This window comes from Pituophis catenifer, unplaced genomic scaffold, assembly GCF_029215685.1.
Source record: "Pituophis catenifer annectens isolate HBS135680 unplaced genomic scaffold, rPitCat1.0.hap2 SCAF_8, whole genome shotgun sequence".
NCBI lineage: Eukaryota > Metazoa > Chordata > Lepidosauria > Squamata > Colubridae > Pituophis > Pituophis catenifer.
In genome coordinates this window covers 19,266,393-19,286,856 of record NW_027256888.1, presented here as the reverse complement: position 1 = coordinate 19,286,856, position 20,464 = coordinate 19,266,393, and the positions used below count along the sequence as shown (strand labels likewise).

The 20,464-nt window shown below is 39.0% G+C and overlaps 1 protein-coding gene across 1 annotated transcript; it reads right to left on the bottom strand.

The window, feature by feature from the left end:
* Positions 1-330: 330 nt before the first annotated feature.
* GASK1B (golgi associated kinase 1B) lies at positions 331-19,706 on the bottom strand. Its single transcript, XM_070948778.1, has 4 exons — positions 18,764-19,706; positions 3,891-4,105; positions 1,404-1,630; positions 331-538 (listed from the first exon to the last, which is right to left on the bottom strand). The coding sequence occupies exons 1-4, from the start codon at positions 19,704-19,706 to the stop codon at positions 331-333; spliced, it is 1,593 nt and encodes a 530-aa protein (XP_070804879.1).
* Between the last annotated feature and the right edge of the window lie 758 nt (positions 19,707-20,464).

The following is a 20,464-nucleotide window of genomic DNA, read 5'->3' as shown; positions in this document are numbered from 1 at the left end:
ATGTGTGTGTGTGTGTGTGTGTGTGTGTGCGCGCACGCGTGTGTGTGTGTGTGTGTGTGTGTGTATATATATATATATATATATATATATATATATATATATATATATATATATATATATATATATATATATATATATATTAAGAGCAACATGTATTTTTTAAATGTGAAATCTGATAATTCCCAACATAATTTGATGTTTGTCAGAATAAATCTATAAATAAGCTCATAAACTTCACTGAATTTGTATTCAGACAAGTATATAGAATTACAACATAAATATATCAAGAACTTTTTCATCAGTGTGTGTTTGTCTTTAATGATTTCTGACTCATTCATTCATTGGATATATTTTTGCTCCGTGAGCATTAATGTAGGTGAGAAGTATTTTGGCTCTCTGCTCTATAACATCAATCAACTTTTCAATGCCTTGACGCCCTCCTTGGCTATCCCAAAAAATTCTGTCCAGGAACAATGACTGAAGCAGTTTTTCCCGCAAATGGTGACTTTTCAGCACAGAAATAGCAGATTCGGGGAATCTGAAATTGAATAAACCCATGAAATTTAATTTAAGCACCACATTGCTATTTCATTTGTAATAGTGAAATTATGATAAATGAGGCAAGTTTATGGCAGTCTATATAAAGCAGGTAAATCTAATGGAGAATGAGAAGCCAGTAGTAAAATAGTAAAATCGGTGAAAGAGTTCCTGATTTTTAAAAAATAAAGTAAAATGAATATAGGCTCAAGGTTAAGAAGCACTTTGTAGAAAAGTTTACCATCAGAAGGTTAACAAAGACAGCAAAGAGCAGTGACTAAACAGAATACACAGAGACACCTCAAGGAAAAGATCTGGCAAGGGTAACCATGTCTTCTTATATCTGTGAATTTTCCAGACACTCAATCTCTCTTCAGGCATTAAATGCTACACAGATCTTTGATTTTATATCCTGGTTCCCATATATTTAAAAACTCTTGAAGTTTTCATGAAAGCTGGAATATTAATTATCCTGAATATCTGATATTTGAATAGATATTTGGAATCAAGCAGGTCCATATCACAGTCAGGATTAATGGCATGGTGTACTATCCCTGCTACAGGAACAGTGGTTCCCCCCCCCCCATTGTAAAGCAATTGTGAAAGAGCCATGGCAGTGCAGTGGTCAGAATGCAGTATTGCAGGCTGACTCTGACATTGCCAGGAGTTCAATCCTGACTCAGCCCTCCATCTTTCTGAGATTAGTAAAATGAGGACCCAGATTGTTGGGAAAAATATGCTGACATTTGTAAACCATTCAGAGAGTGCTGTAAAGCACTATTAAGCAGCATATAAGTCTAAATGCTATTGCTATTGTGTGAAACATATTTTAAATCTGAAATGCCTTTACTAGAAAATGAACTTACTCGTTAATGCCTTGTAATATTTTGAAATCCAGATTATCTTCACTTCTGTCAAAGAAACCTTTATTATGTATAAAGACCAAATGCCTTGGGTCATCCTTTCTCTGAATAATGTGTGTCAACGCTATGTTGTCTTGGTCATCACATTGCTGATTTAGCCTCTTCTGTACACAGGAATCCTCTTTGCGTGGTTTGAATCCACAACAGTTCTTATCCAAGCGATGATAGATCTGAAATTGAATGAAGTTTCGTTACCATCATGAATCATAGGCTCATATAAATAGTTCCTTTTTAGGTTTATGGGGCACCACAAAAAATGTATATAGACATGGACCATCACAACTGCAGATCTATGAAAAAATATTAAGGTGAAACTCTTAATCATAAGGCCACAGCAGAGGGAGCATAAATCTATATTAATCTCTCCCAGTTTTATTTATCTCTTTTCCCGACACTTCTTTTCCTCATGGACACAGTCTATAATGCTAGCACAACAATGTGAATACAGATACCCCTCAACTTAATGACTCCAATTGAGCCCCAAATTTCTGTTGCTAAGAGAGACATTTGTTAAGTGAATTATGCCCCATTTTACAACCTTTCTTGTCACAGTTGTTAAGTGAATCCCTGCAGTTTTTTAGTAACATGGTTGTTAAGTGAATCTGGCTTCTCAATTGGCTTTGCTTGTCAAAAGGCCGCATAAGGTAACCCCATGACACGGGATAAATATGAGTCAGTTGCTAAGCATATGAATTTTGATCACATGACCATGGAGATGCTGCAATGGTCGTAAGTGTGAAAAATGGTCATGTCACTTTTTTCAGTGCCGCTGTAACTTCGAACAGTCACTCAATGAACTGTTGTAAATTGAGGACTATCTGTAATCTATATTCAGAATTAATGCTATGACAAGTACCACTTAATCTGTCTCATTATAGCCAAATGAATATGTTGTAGACTCTTTTCACACCTAACCCTTCTCCATTTGGCCAGTTCACAACTTTATATCAACACTGCCCAGATAAGAGCCAGTGTGACGTAGTGTGTAGTATTGGATTGGCATCAGGAAGGTTGCCAGTAGATCAAGGACTATCTGTAATGAGATCAGAGGTGATATTCAGCAGGTTCTGACCAGTTCTGGAGAACCGGTAGAGGAAATTTTGAGTAGTTCGGAGAACCGGTAAATACCACCTCTGACTGGCCCCTTCCCCATCTATTCTCTGCCTCCCGAGTTCCCGCTGATTGGGAGGAAATGGAGATTTTGCAGTAACCTTCCCCTGGAGTAGGGTGGGAATGGAGATTTTACAGTATCCTTTCCCTGCCACGCCCACCAAGCCACGCCCACAGAACCGGTAGTAAAACAAATTTGAATCCTACCACTGAATGATATGCTCAAAAGCTGGGGTCTGCCCAAATATTATTGGCCTCTTCAGGCCACTGAGAGACATGCCCTATACTCCGGTCACTTCTACACCTTTTGACTTCGTAAAGGATCAGTCAGGCATTACATAAATTACCTTATACTGCATATATCAATTTAGATTTTTTTTAAAAAAATATAGTAGTAGACCAGTTTTTAAACACAAGCACTTTTTCTAAGCTACACAGAAAATCAGTTTAAACTGGGGAAAAGAAGCAGTTTCTTCCAGCTACATGTTTCTGCTTATTTTTCAAATGAATGCAGTATGGATTTTCTATTAGATTTTATGTAGCCATGCTATTTTCCGTACTCCATGGACTACTTCTTAACACCGCAGGCCATAAGGACAGAACTGGACTCGTTGGGCATGTGTCTCCACTATTGCCACTTGCCACTATAGCCACAAATCACAAAAGAGACACAGTCTATTGATCTGTTCAATTACACTTATAGGTATAAGTTCCACCTGGAACTTATTCCAGTTGGAGATAGCCTAATTAACAAATCACATGACAGAAGGGTATTAGTAAAGCTGAATGGAGTAACTTGACCTATTACTTAGACAACTTGAATAATGGCTAAAATGTTCATCCCAGATACCTCCTACAATTTTTGAATAAGAAATAGCTCCATCAAATGTCAGAAGTGCAATTAGAGGTAGATGTGTGGTACCATAAAATAAAGGTTCGTAGGTCAATGGAACTTTAGGCCACAGATTGTTCACCATTTTAACATCTCTTCTAAAACTTAATCTTACATCTCAGTACCATTTCTCTTGTAATAACCACAAGTGTTTTGAATTACTGTGAGTTGGTCACATAAATAAAAAAAATTGGTTTGCTCCTTTAAAAATGTGTTGCTGAACAATTGACATACTCTCAACAAGTGGTGGGTTGCCCCCAGTTTGGACCGGTTTGCAAGAACCGATAGTAAAACCGGCAGGAGGCTCCGCCCACCGACCCCGACATCATCAGGGAGCTTCTGCACGCGGCCCTGTTGCAAACTGGTAACAAAGGTAAGTACAACTCACCCCTGCTCCCAACACATCTCTTTGGATATAATTTTCTCACCTGTAAAAGAAAATCAAGAAGTGCCATCTTGGACCATTCATGGTAATGGATATCGGTACATCCCCATTCTGCTTTGGGTACTTTACCATTTTGCCAGCACTTTTCCTTTAGTTGCTTCTTGTAGGCTCCCCAGGTGAGTCTCAGTGAAGAATGAGTCTCGTTGTCTGTCTGAGTCAAGGAGGGATCCCAAAGAATGACAGGGCGTGGTCCATCATCTCAAGTAAAAACATTTAGAATACCAACGTGAACTGTCAGTGAAATTTAGACTTATAATCCTTGACTATTCTTTAGATATTGTCTCAAATCGAAATAGTTAAAAATAGATGTTAGTAAAGGGACATACTATAGATGTGGTAAGATGAAAACCAACTGGAAATGATTTTATTTTCCTTAATTAATATGGTTATATTCCACATCTAAAGCAGCTAGTTCAGTCAAGGAAGAAGCCCAGACTTTAATTGTTTCCCATACCAGCTGCCTTCTACCTACAATTGTGCTCTGCTTAAAAAGAGCTCTGATGCTTGAGAAGATTTACTGAAATTAGAAATAGTTTGGACGATTTGCTCCTGATACAAATCTCGGTAGCTTATTCAAATATTGCAAAACAATATTTATTTATTTATGAGAATGTAACTATGAATGACCAAGCAGGGAATATCAACCTATAAGAAATAAGTTTACATTAGTGTCTTGCATGTTTAGTTTTTAAATGGATAGAATTCTAGCAAAAAGATATGCATAAAATATGTAGCTCTACTTACTTTCAAAGAGGAGAGCCAACAGTGAGAATGCAAAAAATTAAAACTGTTCAAATCTGCCTAATTAGTGTGCAGAATGATCGTGCATAATTTCAGTCACATTATTTTAAAGATGTTGCTTGAAGTAGCATTGGTGTAAAGCAGCTATGCCTTCTCCTGGTATCAAAATTCTTTTACATTCCTGCACAACTCAAAGCACTCTTTGGATAGCAGATCCAAAGTATTGCAAAGCCCTATCTCTGTATGACATGTTCAGGTCAATATGATGAACATCTGCATCCATCTGCATCATCTGAATATGATAAATAATATTTGCAAGAAATAGCATTTACCTGCAGGCTAGAGAATTGGGACCACACAATAGAAAACTAATAAAAAATGAAGAATTTATTTTTTTTAATTTTGGGACTTTAGAATTCAAACAGATAAGCATCTGCCACATAAGATCAGAGACTTAACAATTATTAAAAAGACAAAAAACCTGGAAACTGTAGCAGAGAATACAAAATAAAAAGAGCTACAATAGAATTAGAAAGACTGTGGCAATAAGAAAGCAAAAATTGTACCAATAGTAAACAGATTTAACAGAGTTGGAAGGGACCTTACAGGTCATCTAGTCCATCCCCTTTGCCCAAGCAGGAGACCCTACATCTGCCTTTACCTAGGATCAAACTCACAACCTCCTGATTATGAGGCAAGAGCTCCACCTCTGGCCCACCGGGTCTTGTTTGCAATAGGCACCTTGGATGTAAACCCAAAACACCTGGAGCACCACTTGGCATTGACAATTTAATTGACAATTGACAGTTTAAGACAAACACCTTACATCCTGGAACAATTTATTTCACACCACCACACAACATATTGCATTTTTGTATTCAATATATAAACTAGAAATTCAATTACTCTACAGTATATTGTCAATTTTTCTGAGTTCATAGTGTACAAATACATACATTTAAAAAGAGGAAGTATCTCACATTTGGATGGGAATGGGACAACCAAATTTATAAATTGAAATATAGTAAGCCATACTGACAAATTCCCAAACAAAAGAAACTGAGAGGAATAAAAATGGCTGGATTTGCTCATCTCTTATGGCAAGAGGAGATGCAAGTTTTGCTCTATTCTCATATTTCAGAAGCTAAATAAATAGAAACCTCTGGTTTCTGCTTTATTTAGTGATCACATATTCACACACCTTCGCCCTTTTCCCTCCTGCAAATCAAACATAAATGGCTTTCTCAGCACATATATCCATTTTTGCTTTACAAAAGCTGATTTATCCAACCCTTCCTGTTTTCCTATTTTTTTCTCCTTCCACCCATGCATTCTAGATAAAAGGAAAGGGGAGGAAGAATGGATAATTAACGTGTTATTTTCATCCCTTAAAAATGTCATTTGAAAAATGGAGTGAAGGTGAAGTACAGGAAATGAGTGTTATTCATGGGAAACAGACTGCAAATTTAGTCTACCATAACAATGAGTATTTCAAAATCTTCAAAAAGCCTAAAACAGGCTTCCCATTGCTACTATGGACTCCTCCTTCCCCCATCCAACCATATTATTTAACATACTTAGAAAGGACCTAAAAAGAACCAGTTCCAACCCTCTGCTCTAATGCCATTTAGTTTCAAATGAAATTATGTGTATATCTCACATTAAATACCAAATGATTTCTAAATTGCTGTGAATGAACAGCTGGAGGGAACAAAGTGAACTTAGAACTAAAAGAATTAACACATACAAAACTACTGGCTAATTGCCCATCACGCTTCGTGATGTTTTTTCCTTTTGCAGAGCTGGGATAGGTATGACCTGCGTATGACGCATCTGGCCCACGGGCCGTCAGTTTAACACCCCTGCTCTAGTACAGTCTTCTCATTGGGTAGCACTCACAATTGTCAGCCATGCTATAAGAAAGTCAAGAAATCTGTTGTTTGAGAGTCCCTGGACCTAAGGAGAAAAGGTGCTTTTATTGCATTGATGGAAACAGTAAAAGTCTATCTTATCCTAAACATCTTCAACTTTTCAATATATAAAATACATCTTTTTTATCCTATGGAAGCCTGGTCCTAGGTTTTATCTTCTAAATTGCTGAGCAGGAATGGTATCTTATATGACTGTTAAATTCAGAAGTAGCCAACAATGGAGCCAAAAAGACTTTACCCAGGCTTTGAAAAACTGGCGGGGACAGGGAAGGTGATAATGCAAAGTTAGCAGCAAATGCTCTGGAGTGACTAGTTGGGAGATAAATACCACATTGATGAAATACCAGCTATTTTTGCTTTTGAAGGTTTCTGTCTCCATAGCAACTTAGTGCCTCGCCTACACTTTCTAATATTAGAACTGCAAATTTGGTATATTCTGGTACACAGTTATAGTTTGTTGGAGAATGGCTTTCAGAGGACTCCCATCTGTTTTTTATTGAAGTGCCATAAAGATTCCCCAAACTGTCTTTTGCTTTATTGGTTTAATAGTTCATTATATATAGATCTCATTTAAACATGATTAGGAAATTACAAAAGAAAAAAATGAAATTTATGCAGATCCAAAATGTACATCAACAAATAGCAATGTTGGACAAAACAAGTTGCTTTGTTCCCAACTTCAACCTTTTGGAAGGATGTCTTAGGGTTTGTTTTGATAAACAATCCATATATATATTTATATGCAGTTTTTCCTAGTAATGTATTTTGTATGCAGTTTAGGTATATAGTTTTGTATGCAGTTTAGGTATAAAATATGAGGGGGAAAAAACAAATGTATCTTTTATTCTAACAGAATAACACAGAATTAGAGATTTTGGTAGCAACATAAGTAAAATAAAAATGCAAAATGAATCAAAAGCAATTGCTGAATTCCTGACCCAGATGAATAAGAAATTGTAAAATGTGAGATAGGCAGGCCAATTTCTCTGAAATTGAAAGAGAATGTGTTATGATCTTTAAAAAAATATTAACATTCCAGATTATATTATTATAATAATAAAAGACAAATTTCATCGAATGGATTATTTGACTTTTTCTAAAACTGGAAAGAGAGAGTAGGGATTTCTTTGAAGTCAAGTACTATATTCTGATGAAGTCCCTCTCATTTTTGGCAGAGTGAATATAGTCTCAGGTGAGCTCCAGTCAGGCTTATCCCATGGCTCCTTCCATGCTACTAGAAGAAATGAATGAAGTCAGAACAACTGAAGTGGAGAGAAAGCGCCTTTTGCAACAGGGAACCAAGCAGAGCAGGAGGCTGAATATGACCATGGATCAAAGACCTGTCCCTTTGATCCAAAGGGCTGGGACTTTAATCAGATGGCCTTCTTGCCCTTGCCCATTGTAGATGCCCCTCATTCTGGTATGATTCTAAGAGGCATTGGTGTGGGCATGCCAGTGCATTAAACCAAATAAGTGAAAAATTATAGAGAAAACTAATCTATATAAATAAAAATGTAAATATCCGTTTGTACATAACCGCACATCTCTGAAAGTTCTTCACCGATTGCTTTCAAATTTTGACACAACGTTGCATTCAACTACGGGCGTGTTTATATATACCTATATTATATACATGTCACACCTGTGACAGGTAAAAACATGAAAAACATTGGAAAACATTGAAAGACATTGACAAACATTGAAAAACATTGAAAAACAGCGCCATCTGCTGGACATAAAATCAACATGGCAGCCTCCCAGCCCTGATTACGGTCAACAGATTTCTGCTCCTTATATTTAAACTCTCCATATTGCTTCCAAGAAGCTGCGCATTTGGAAGGCAGAGATGCCCCAGGGCCATATCCTGCCACCAGGCTCGGCAGGTAGGCAGCCGGCTCCCCACCGGGAAGCCCTCACAGCCGGCACTTCTAGGGCTGGGCGGGGCCCGCCCGAGCCTGGCTCTGACCTCCCCCTCTCCCGGCCACCCCGCAAACTAGCCTCGCCCGCCGCTGTTGCCCATCCCCCTCGCCAGCCGCTCTCAGGGCTCCCTCCAAAGAACACCTGGCAACGAGGCTGCCTGGGTCCGCCAAGTGGGAACCCTCCATCCCTCGCCTGGCCCGAATCGTGCCTGGCCCAGCGCTACCACGGGCCTCGAGGTCAGAAAGACCAGCCGCTAACCGGCGCTATGTGAATCCGGTCGGTGAGTGGGAGATGGAGGCAACTGGAGCCTCGGGGTTGCCTTTGACCAGCACCGCCTTTGATTCCCAGGTGGGCGCTCTGGCAGTTCACAGAGCCTACACGAAAATTTCAGCCTCTGACAGAAAAAGGGCTCGGGAGCTTTCGGGAGGGCGGAAACGGGCATGAGGAAGGATAGCCAGTCCTCCTGTGTTTTGCCTGGAAGAGCGGGGGATTTAATCATTCCCCTGCCCTTGGCAGGCGGGGGAGAACTGCGCAGCAGGAATCCAGTGGGGTGTGCGTGGCTCCTGGCTTTGCCGCTTTCTTCCTTTGGGCAGGAAGCCCCAAACCAGCCTCAAACCCCCACCGCACCCCCTCCCCCCTCCCTCCCCTTCCCTTCCCTGCTATGCGTCTCCCCGTCGAGCCTCCAGAGAACATCTGTGTAGGGAGGACAGAGGGAGCCCCCGAGTTTCTTCTGTGGTGCAGAGAGCTTGTTGTGACTCCGACCCCCGAGCCCATTTTATCAGAGCGAGAAGACTCCGAAAGTGAAGGAGAAGAGTTGGCAAGGCCTCCCTCTCCAGGACCCTCCTCTCTGGCAATGCCTCAGGTGTCTTCCAAAGGAGAAGAGATAGACCAGGAGCCAGGCACTTCCGAGCAGCCGCAGTTAGACAGCGACGGAGATAAGTTTTGGCTGGATCCCCGACAGCGTTGGAAAGACAAGCACATGCAGCAGAGAAGGAGGCGTGCCAGAGATTAAGCTGAGTCACTGGACCACACCCCACAGGGGATAAAAGGGGGTGTGGTGGCCATTCAGGCTTTGTGACGGACAAAACAGAAAGCTAGCAAGTCATTCTGCATTTCTGGAACTTTGTTATATGCTCTGCTTGGATTGATTTTTTGGACTGGACTTGATTATTCTTTGGCTTTTGTGGACTTTGATGTTTTCGGTCGGAGGAGATAAACCTCCCTTTGTAAGTAAAGACTGTTGGCAAGCAGCCACTGGGTTGCTGCCAATTCTGTTATCAAAGGAAATTCTTGTCTGTTGGTTTATTTTAACTCTTGGTCGACTGCTGGTGAGACAGGGGACAGAACATCCAGGCAAAGGCCTGGCCTGAAAAGCTAAGGGCGATGGCAGGGGATACAGAAGAGGCCGGGCCAGAGACAGAGATAAACAGAGAGAGAGGGAGAGAGAGACATAGAGAAATACAGAGAGACAGGAGGGGGAGAGAGACACATACAGAGATACAGAGAGAGAGAGTGGGAGAGAGAGAGACAGAGAGAGATACAGAGAGAGGGGGGAGAGAGACATAGAGATACAGAGAGAGGGGGAGAGAGACACACATAGAGAGATACAGAGGGGGAGAGAGACATAGAGAGATACAGAGGGGGAGAGAGAGACAGAGAGATACGGGGGGGAGAGAGACATAGAGAGATACAGAGGGGGGGGAGAGAGAGAGACATAGAGAGATACAGATGGGCGAGAGAGAGAGATATAGAGAGATACAAAGAGGTGGCACAGCAGACTAAAGCACTGTTAAGTAACACCAGCTGCCTGCAATTACTGCAAGTTCAAATCTCACCAGGCTCAAGGTTGACTCAGCCTTCCATCCTTTCGAGGTAGGTAAAATAAGGACCCGGTTTGTGGGGGCAATAAGCTGATTTTGTATAAAAAAAAACACCGCTGGGGGGGGGCGAAAGCCCTACTAAGCTGGTATATACAAAAGTATGAAGGCTATTGCTTAATGCATTGTAAGCCGCCCTGAGTCTCTGGAAAAGGGCAGCATATAAATCGAACCAATAAATAAGAGAAAGGATGCCTGTAAATATTCTCACCTAAGATTAAACCAGAAAAACAAAAACTTCTTTCACAGAGGAAGAACTTTTGCGAAAAATTGCAAGGCGGGTTTTGATATAGCTTTAGAACACCATGGCAATATTGTAAACTAGGCCTGAAGAATGATATTCATCAAACAAAACTCTTGTTTATCATCACTGAACTAAGCAATTACATTAGAGCTGTGGCTACGCAAATGATACTTCACCAACATTAACACAGGTGAGAAGAAAAGGCTTGCACTAACTTATAATAAATAAAAAGGCTTTTCAAATACATTTATCAATACTAGCATTTCTTTGGCCTTTGGACAGGAGAGCAACTGAACAAAATTACTGGATCTGATGAATAGCACAAAATAATATTGGAGACATAATAAAGTTTTTTTTCATTATCCCTTACATTAATTAACCTGATGCATTCTTTCAAGGGTGCAGGCTGGAACATCATAAACATGTGTCTTGTTCTTGCTGCTGCTTACACTGCACACAGGGAACACGATAAATGGAATTAGTTCATTTCATTTATTAAATTTTTATACCGCCCCTCTTCCAAAGGACTCGGGGCGGTGAACAGCCAGGATTAAAAAACATACAATATAAACATTAAAATACTTTAAAACATAATTAAATCTATATTGGCTTCCCCCAATTTAAAACCCCTTACTCATAAAATTAACCAATTAAAAATTTTAAGCCAGCCCAGCTTGCTGAAATAAAAAAGTCTTCAGAGCCCGGCGAAAGGGCTGGAGGTCTGGGATCAGTCGTATCCCTGGGGGTAGCTCATTCCAGAGGGCGGGTGCCCCCACAGAGAAGGCTCTTCCCCTGGGGGTCGCCAGCCGACATTGCCTGACCGACGGCACCCTGAGGAGACCCTCTCTGTGGGAGCGTATTGGCCGGTGGGAGGTTATCGGTGGCAGAAGGTGGTCTCGTAAGTAACCGGGCCCTAAGCCATGGAGCTCTTTGAAGATGAGAACCAATACCTTGAAACGCACCCGGAAGACCACCGGAAGCCAATGCAGCTCGCGCAGGAGATGTGTTGCGTGGGAGCGCCATGTCACCCCCATAAGTACCCGTGCGGCTGCATTCTGCACCAGCTGGAGCCTCTGGGTGCTCCTCAAGGGAAGCCCCATGTAGAGAGCATTGCAGTAGTTCAGTTTCTACTTCTGTCTATGTCACGTTTTCATACTCCATGGTATAAGGCCAATTACGGAGAAAACAAATACAATGAAAATTAGAGTCAGATGGTATATTTTCACTATTTCAAAAGAAGGTTGTTCTGAATATGAGCTCATTAAATAGCAATAGCAATACCACTTAGATTTACACAGACACACACACACACATGTACATGTATGGATGCATACATGTAGTTGCCTAAATACATTGCTTCAGAAGACCTGCTCACAGGAAGGGAAGTGATTGCCAATTATAGAAAGGTAAGAAGACTCTAAACAAAGGATCTGATAATCTGTAGAGTTCAGAATACTTAGCATATTCTTGGCATTCCCTGATTTAGAGTTATATAATCTGCCACAAACAAAGGATGGGAGCATCTTAAAGTGCTTAAGTGTGGATATGCCTTATGCCTCATCTAAAATACTGAAACTAGATTTCAGCATTCTTGTCAAGCATCTCTATATAAACAACAGAAATATTGAGAGATTTAATGATTTCACAACACTTTGTTTTTAAGAGTTGACCTTTAATTAAATTGGGATGGTCACGCTTATAACCAGAACCCCAACAACCATGTTCTCTGTTCCCATTGTGCTTGCTACAAGTGGTTTATTAAAGCTCGATTTGTTCTGTTGGGCCCAGTAGTGGGTTTCAAACCCTGTCGCTACCGGTTCGCTCGTGGGTGCATGCGTGCTCATGCATGCAACGCTTCTGCGCATGCACAGAAGCTTCTGCACACGCGCAGAGACGTCCGGGTGGGTGGGCGGGGCCTCCCACCGTCGCTACCGGTTCACCCAATCTGGGGTAAACCAGTAGCAACTCACCACTAGTTGGGCCTCTTTTGAAAAGAAAAATCTTTATTCAGCCAATATCACATGTGAGCCTAAGGACACAATTTTCAAGTTTGAAATAATTAATAATAAATAGCTTTGACAGTCAGAACTGCAAAATACTTCCTTCCCTTCTCATCTCTAAGCCTTTATAAATTTTGATCTGTCAACAATAATGAATCTTAGAAAAAAACGTCATGACTTATCTTTGTGATAAAGCAGCTATGTCAGAAGACAAAGTAAAATAATTTGGTGATTTAATAGGTTAACTATTCATTTATGTAAGTTAACTTACTTAAGATAACTTGATCTTAAGGGAGGCTTCCACAAAATGAGTGATATCTGTAAGATGCTTACTGTGTGAAAGAGTAATTTCAAGCAGCACATTTATCTTTTCGTATCCTTTCTATATAGAGATAGGTTAATAGCACATTGAGATGTTAGTTACAAGCTTTATCATGGTTGACTCAGCCTTCCGTCCTATCGAGGTCAGTAAAATGAGGACCCAAATTCTTGGGGTCAATATGCCGACTCTGTAAACCACTTAGAGTAAGGTGACCAGACGTCCCGCTTTTGGCCCGCGGCGTTTCAAAAAAGTCCCGATTTTTCTTGAGCCCCAGCTGATGGCTAGAAGAAAAAAAAAACTGTTTAAACTCTTGCCCGGGGTTTCAAAGGGCCGCCCTACAGGCAATCAGTGTAAAGCAGTTTTTTTTTCCCCTAGCTAAGCTTCAGAAACGAAACCGAAACCAGGGTCTTTGGTGCAGCGTGACAAAATGAGGCAGAGAGAGATTTATTTTTATTTTTATTTTTCCTCCCCAAAAAAGGTAGGTGAAAAACTGCAAACAATGGGAAATTTAGGAGGAGACTTCAAGATTTTAAAACACAAAGGAAAAAAAGCTGTATTTAACTAGGGAATTGTAATAATTGAGATACTATTAATTGTATATTGTGTTGAAAGCAGAAATGGTTAAGTTGTGGTTCGGAGGAATATATGGGAGAAATTATTTGGTTTATTATTATTGGTAAATATAATTAATTGATTTGTAAGAAATTGGATTGCATGGAAATAATTGGAATATTCATGTTCATATTGATTAATATACAAAAAAGATAGTTTTATAACTAATTGATTTATATTAAAATGTTGAATTTGTATTAAACAACTGTATTACATAATTACATAATTAAACAATGTGAGGATGGATATAAAAATAGATGATAATGGGAAGGGGTATAATATAGAATAGAAGGGAAAAATTGAATTTGATTAAGATTAGAGATGAGGATGAAGGGTAATATTGGTTTTTTAAAAAAATAGATGAGGAATAAATATGGCAAAAAGGAAATATAGAAATTGTAAATTTAATTGAAATGACTAAACGCTGTTTAAATTTGTGAACCAGCCAAATATTCTGTTCAAAGAAAATACATTGTATGTTTGTATTTGTGTTTCTAATTATTGCTATTTATTCATATTTGTTCTCTTTTATTCTTTAAAGTTTAACAATTCATTCTTTATCTTAATATCTTTATATTTGCTTGGGGTTGGCTTTCTTCCCTTTCATCTTTTTTATTGTACAGCAATCTTTCTCCTCAAACCTACCACCTCTCTCTTTTCTTTCCTTCTTACTTTCTCTTCCCCCCACCCTCTTTTTCTCCTCCCTACTTCCTCTTTCTTTCTCCTTCTCCTCCTCTCTTCCTCCCTCTCTTACCCTCACTCCTACTCTAATTTCCATTCCTTCATCCCTCTCTATTGCTGTAATCCTTTAATGCATATGGACTACTCAGAGGGCTGAAAAAGTTATTTTTGACTGGTCCTCACACTTTTGACCAGTCCTCGAACTTATGACTGTCCTCACATTTTACATTTTTGCCCTATCTTGTCATCATGGTGAAGAGAAGCAGTTGTGAAATGAGTGACATGGTTGTTAAGAATGCTGCATGGGCATAAATGTGAGGATGGTCATAAGTGTGAGGACCAGTCAAAAGTGCGAGGACCTGTCAGAAATGACTTTTTTCAGCTCTCTGGTTAGTCCTTTTGTGCATATGGACTACTCAGAGGGCTGAAAAAGTTATTTTTGACTGGTCCTCGCACTTTTGACCAGTCCTCGAACTTACGACTGTCCTCACATTTTACATTTTTGCCCTATCTTGTCATCATGGTGAAGAGAAGCAGTTGTGAAATGAGTGACGTGGTTGTTAAGAATACTGCACGGGCATAAATGTGAGGATGGTCATAGGTGTGAGGACCAGTCAAAAGTGCGAGGACCTGTCAGAAATGACTTTTTTCAGCCCTCTGGTTAGTCCTTTTGTGCATATGGACTACTCAGAGGGCTGAAAAAGTTATTTTTGACTGGTCCTCGCACTTTTGACCAGTCCTCGAACTTACGACTGTCCTCACATTTTACGTTTTTTTCCCTATCTTATCACCATGGTGAAGAGAAGCAGTTGTGAAATGAGTGACATGGTTGTTAAGAATGCTGCACGGGCATAAATGTGAGGATGGTCATAAGTGTGAGGACCAGTCAAAAGTGCGAGGACCTGTCAGAAATGACTTTTTTCAGCCCTCTGGTTAGTCCTTTTGTGCATATGGACTACTCAGAGGGCTGAAAAAGTTATTTTTGACTGGTCCTCGCACTTTTGACCAGTCCTCGAACTTACGACTGTCTTCACATTTTACGTTTTTTTCCCTATCTTATCACCATGGTGAAGAGAAGCAGTTGTGAAATGAGTGACATGGTTGTTAAGAATGCTGCACGGGCATAAATGTGAGGATGGTCATAAGTGTGAGGACCAGTCAAAAGTGCGAGGACCTGTCAGAAATGACTTTTTTCAGCCCTCTGGTTAGTCCTTTTGTGCATATGGACTACTCAGAGGGCTGAAAAAGTTATTTTTGACTGGTCCTCGCACTTTTGACCAGTCCTCGAACTTACGACTGTCCTCACATTTTACATTTTTGCCCTATCTTGTCATCATGGTGAAGAGAAGCAGTTGTGAAATGAGTGACATGGTTGTTAAGAATGCTGCACGGGCATAAATGTGAGGATGGTCATAAGTATGAGGACCAGTCAAAAGTGTGAGGACCTGTCAGAAATGACTTTCCAGCCCTCTGAGTAGTCCCTATACACATAGCCATGGCCACCCGGTCACATGACCAGCTAGCCACGCCCACCCAGTCACATGGCCTCCAAGCCACGCCCACACAATAAGCCACGCCCACAATGGTGTCCCTCTTACCAATGTTAAAATCTGTTCACCTTACCCTATACACATAGCCATGGCCACCCGGTCACATGACCAGCTAGCCACGCCCACCCAGTCACATGACCAGCTAGCCACGCCCACAAAATAAGCCACGCCCACAATGTCCCTCTTTACCAATGTTAAAATCTGGTCACCTTAACTTAGAGAGGGCTGTAAAACACTATGAAGCGGTGTATAAGTCTATACTATTGCTATAACTATGCTATTGCTATTCATTTGTATTGGCTACTGCTGATTTTAAAGATGCTGCATTTTAATATGGCTTCCATGTTTATTACTTTATATAATGCTAATTGTTTTATTTTGATTTTTGTCATTTTGAATTTGATACTCTGAATAAGAAAGGTTTATAAAGTAAATTAATAAACCACATTTATTCTGATACAGAAAATTTATATTTTAAGGAAAAATAAAAGACACAAAAGAGATCCATAGAACATTAGGCAATTATGAATTCATTTATTATAGCAACTAATATTCTCATTCAGTCTGACTTTCTGAATCAATTTTTATCTTAAAGCTATATAAGTAGAACTATCTAGATAAATATAATAGCATAATCATATATAAAAGTATACAAAATTAATTCTATTAATAGATTTCTCTCTAACTTGTCACATCAGTAACCACATTAAGAGTGACAAATTAGAGATAGACTATATAACCCAAAACATATTGGGAGATTTGTCCATGCTTATTATAAGAAATAAAATCTTCCAAGAGTTGCCATTAATTTGTGCTGATATATTTTGCCATTATTTTTCCCAGCTCCTGCCCACCTAGCAGTTGGAAAGTGTGCAAATGCAAGCAGATAAATAAAGACCACTTCGTGGGAAGGTAACAGCGTTCTGTGCACCTTGGTGTATAGTCATGCTGACCACATGACCTCAGAAGGATCTTCTGACAACGCTGACAGAAACAGGAATGAAGACGGCCTCCAAGAGTCAGACACGACTGGACACAGGAAACCTTTACCTTTATTTTTCATAGCATAACTACCAATAGCTCAGATTGGAATTTAAGATCCAAAACAGTAAAGAGGGTTTCCCATTTTAATGTTATTTATAGTTAAGAAGCATCGTAACAAGAAGTGTACAAATTTTTATATGTAAATCGCCCAAAGTCACTTTAAGTAAGATGGACGGTATAGAAATTTGATAAATATATAAATAATAAATGAAATGACAAAAAGGAAAACTGCTACTTTTCCTCTTGCACATCATCACCTAGCAACCGTTCTCTATCTTTATAGAGAATGAAAAAGGCTGAATTGGCCTTTTTACTTCTTGACAATCACAAATGATTATGCAGTTTAAAAACAACTGCTACAATTTACAGAAGGCCTCAGACCATGATTCTCTATCCTGGACCCTGAAATCCGAACTACCTCATTCTCTTCACCAGCTTTGCACTAGTAAAACCCTTCCCTAAAAATAACAGATGAATAGTGTGACTTCTGTACTTTTAGAGTCTGAATATTTCAGACTCTAAAAAGCTTAATAGCTCTAGAAGCTATTAAGTAGTCACTCAGACTATTGATGTTTTCAGTTCAGAGGCCCAAAAAGTGACATTAAAACATAGACTATTTTTAAATCTGCTTATAGCAATGTTTTCCTAGTCAATTTCTCCTAGTTTTCTTTGCCTTTAATAAAACATACACTGATTAGAAATTTTGCATAAAATAGCATTGTGACCACATTAGGAAAGAATCAGTACAGAAATGGAGAACTATTTTAGGACTCTTTCATTCAAATGTACTTCAGTCTTCTCTGCCTATAATTATATTATGACTATTGCTTCAGTTGAAGTCATAGTTCAGCAATACAGTGGAATTTGAAAAGGGGCATTCATTTTGAGATTTAAAAACTGAATGTGCACAAGTTAGGTCACTTATAAGTTTAGTGCTTATTAGGCAATTCATGTTGTATTATCTTAGTGATACATTAGTTTAAAAGGTGAGATACAAAGTCATAATTACATGATAAAATCTTATTGAAACTATTTTTTCTAGAAGTAAATTCATTGGTGCAGACAACAAGAATCTATGCAAAAAATGATGGTTCGTAGTATTCAGTCTGGCTATCATAGAAAATTCCAACATCGTACATTCATGGTTGCTTTTTACAATAAAAAATAAAAGTATAAAGGCAGTGAAAAAGAACAAGTGTTTCATTATATTCTTGACTTTGTCAAATCACCTTGGACTGTTTGAAGTAGAATTGCAATGTATTATTACAATTAAGCTTAGCACACAAATCACTAGGTAAAGTTATTTGGCAATCTCTGTAAAGAGCACTGATTTATTCTGCACTTTTGCAAAAATCTCACAAGTGATAGAGACTACACAGCTAAAATATTAGATGATATATATGCCCTGGCAGCAATATCTGGCCCATACAGTACTTTTCTATCTAAAGAAATTAAACTCAAACCAAGTTTTGCATCCAGAATCTTAATGTAATCTAATAACTCCATGTTCTCCTGACCAAGTTTACTTTCTTATAATACATGAATTTTTATATTTGATATGGATAAAATAGATCACCCACCCACTCAACATTGTAATCATAGTGTGACATTTGATAAATTAAGAAAATTAATTTAGTTGAATATCTGAAATTTTGGTTATTCAAACAATTTATATTGTGACTTGACTGGGCAGTAGATTCAGGCAATCTGAATCCTTCCAGATGTTTTGGACAGTAACTCCCACAGCCTCTTGCCATATGATATGCTCACTGAGGTTGAATAGAATCAGTCAAAAAATCTGGAAGGCATCAGATTTACATCAACTTCTGCTATTGCGTATTTAATAACATTTATTTCTTGATGCTACTGAAGGATAAAAGCTTGCTCTAAGAGAGAATGTTCTATTTTTCCAATGAAGTGAGTAAATTAATTACCTTGTACAAATTCCAATTTTCTGCTTATGGTAGGCAAAGTCCGATTCAGCCTTAGGATCCTATCCAAATGGAAAGCGAACACTTCACTCATTTCAAGTGGTCTCCCGATGATGCCACAGTGACCTTGACTGCATATGTCTTCTTTGGCTGACTTATTATCAAACTGTGTTCTCCCAAATACTAGAAGTACTCCATGTTGGGTAGGCACTTCTTGGATACTATTTATTTTGGAATCTGCCATAAAACGCATACTTAGGATGTCCTCTTTACTCAACCAAGAAGGTGGACTCTCACTGTACATCCTGATATTGCTCTCCTGAACATTAGTTTGAACATTTAGGCCTCTTATAATCATTTCAGGTCTCCAATGCTTTATATTTTGAATCATTTGTTTTTCTTTCTGCTGTTGTTTCTGCCTAGCTTTCTCTGGAACTGCTCCTCCTTTTATCTTGTTCATAGATTTACCATAAAATGGCTTACGTTGGATTATGCCATCTAGTGAATTCTCATTCCCATACTGCAAAGGTAATACTTGCTTCTTTCTTTGCTTGGGCCTCACAGTGCCCCGAATCTTGGCAGGTTTCCTTCTCTTGGATCGCAAAGTGATGTATACCACATTAGGCAACATTGATGTGTTATCTGTCCCCATTTTAGATTTTTCAAGGTCAGAAAATGACCAGGTGCTATCCATTGGGATTTCAGAAAAACGAGGTTGAGCAACATCTTGAAGATTCCAAGTGTTTGCTTTTGATAGTCCTTTTCTGTGTTGTGGTACAACACGACCTACTTGACTGACAAGGAAGCCCAAATATATCACAAAAGCAGTGCCCAAAAGCAAATTCCTTCTGGTCCTTGAGCACTTGCCACTCCAAAAAAATCGAGATGAACACAGAGAACAAAAGAGCCTGTTGATAATTTGGCATGTCTGAACCAGGAAGCTCATTTCTCCAGTGAATCAACATGATGGAAGTAGTTTAAGAATCCACTGGTCGCCAGCTAGGATGATGCTGCATGCCTTCTAAATGACCAGATGTCTCCACCTCTTTTTCCAGCTGTTGTGTGTGCATGTCTCTATGCAAATACACATTGAAAATGCCAAACAATTGTAAATGTTCAGTTCTAATGAATCTGACAGCGTACCCTGACAAGCTGTTAAAATCTTTCAGCCACCTCAAAGGGTGTGATTGAGTTCAGTGAATGAATGGAGTTGGCTGTATAAACAGAGTTAACTGAGTCACAGTATGAAAAGTCTGGGAGTCCCTTCTGGACTGCTGAACTGTTAGAAGGAAAAGAATGATAAATATCATTTTACAGTCATCATTACCCACATGGTTATTTTTAAACCATGTATATCTCTTCATTTAAAGACTACAGCTAGTAATTACATTGCTAAAAGGAAGAAAAGGTTGGAACTTTATGTTATGTCAAATTAACATAAAACTATAAAAGTAATCCCGAAACACAATCTGAAATGAATTTATTTTTCAAAATTTCTGTTCATATTAGTTCATATCACTAACAACATTCAGAAAAGGGCATTTTTTTTAAAAAAAAAAAAGATAGTTGGTATATCTTTTTCCCATGCTAGTGGCAAGGAAGATATATAGAAATCACTCAACCTATTGCTTCTAGTTAACATGGAACTATATTTCATTAATCAGTGAAGGACTATGCAGGAAAATTAACTTTATTTAGCTAAAG

Excerpts from the sequence above, each read along its gene's own strand:
- GASK1B (XM_070948778.1), bottom strand. The coding sequence starts at position 19,706 with ATGAGCTTCCTGGTTCAGACATGCCAAATTATCAACAGGCTCTTTTGT. Across the intron at positions 4,106-18,763 it reads AAAATTGGAATTTGTACAAG|ATGATGGACCACGCCCTGTC; the intron begins GTAATTAATTTA and ends TTTTTACTTGAG. Across the intron at positions 1,631-3,890 it reads TTCTTGATTTTCTTTTACAG|ATCTATCATCGCTTGGATAA; the intron begins GTGAGAAAATTA and ends ATTCAATTTCAG.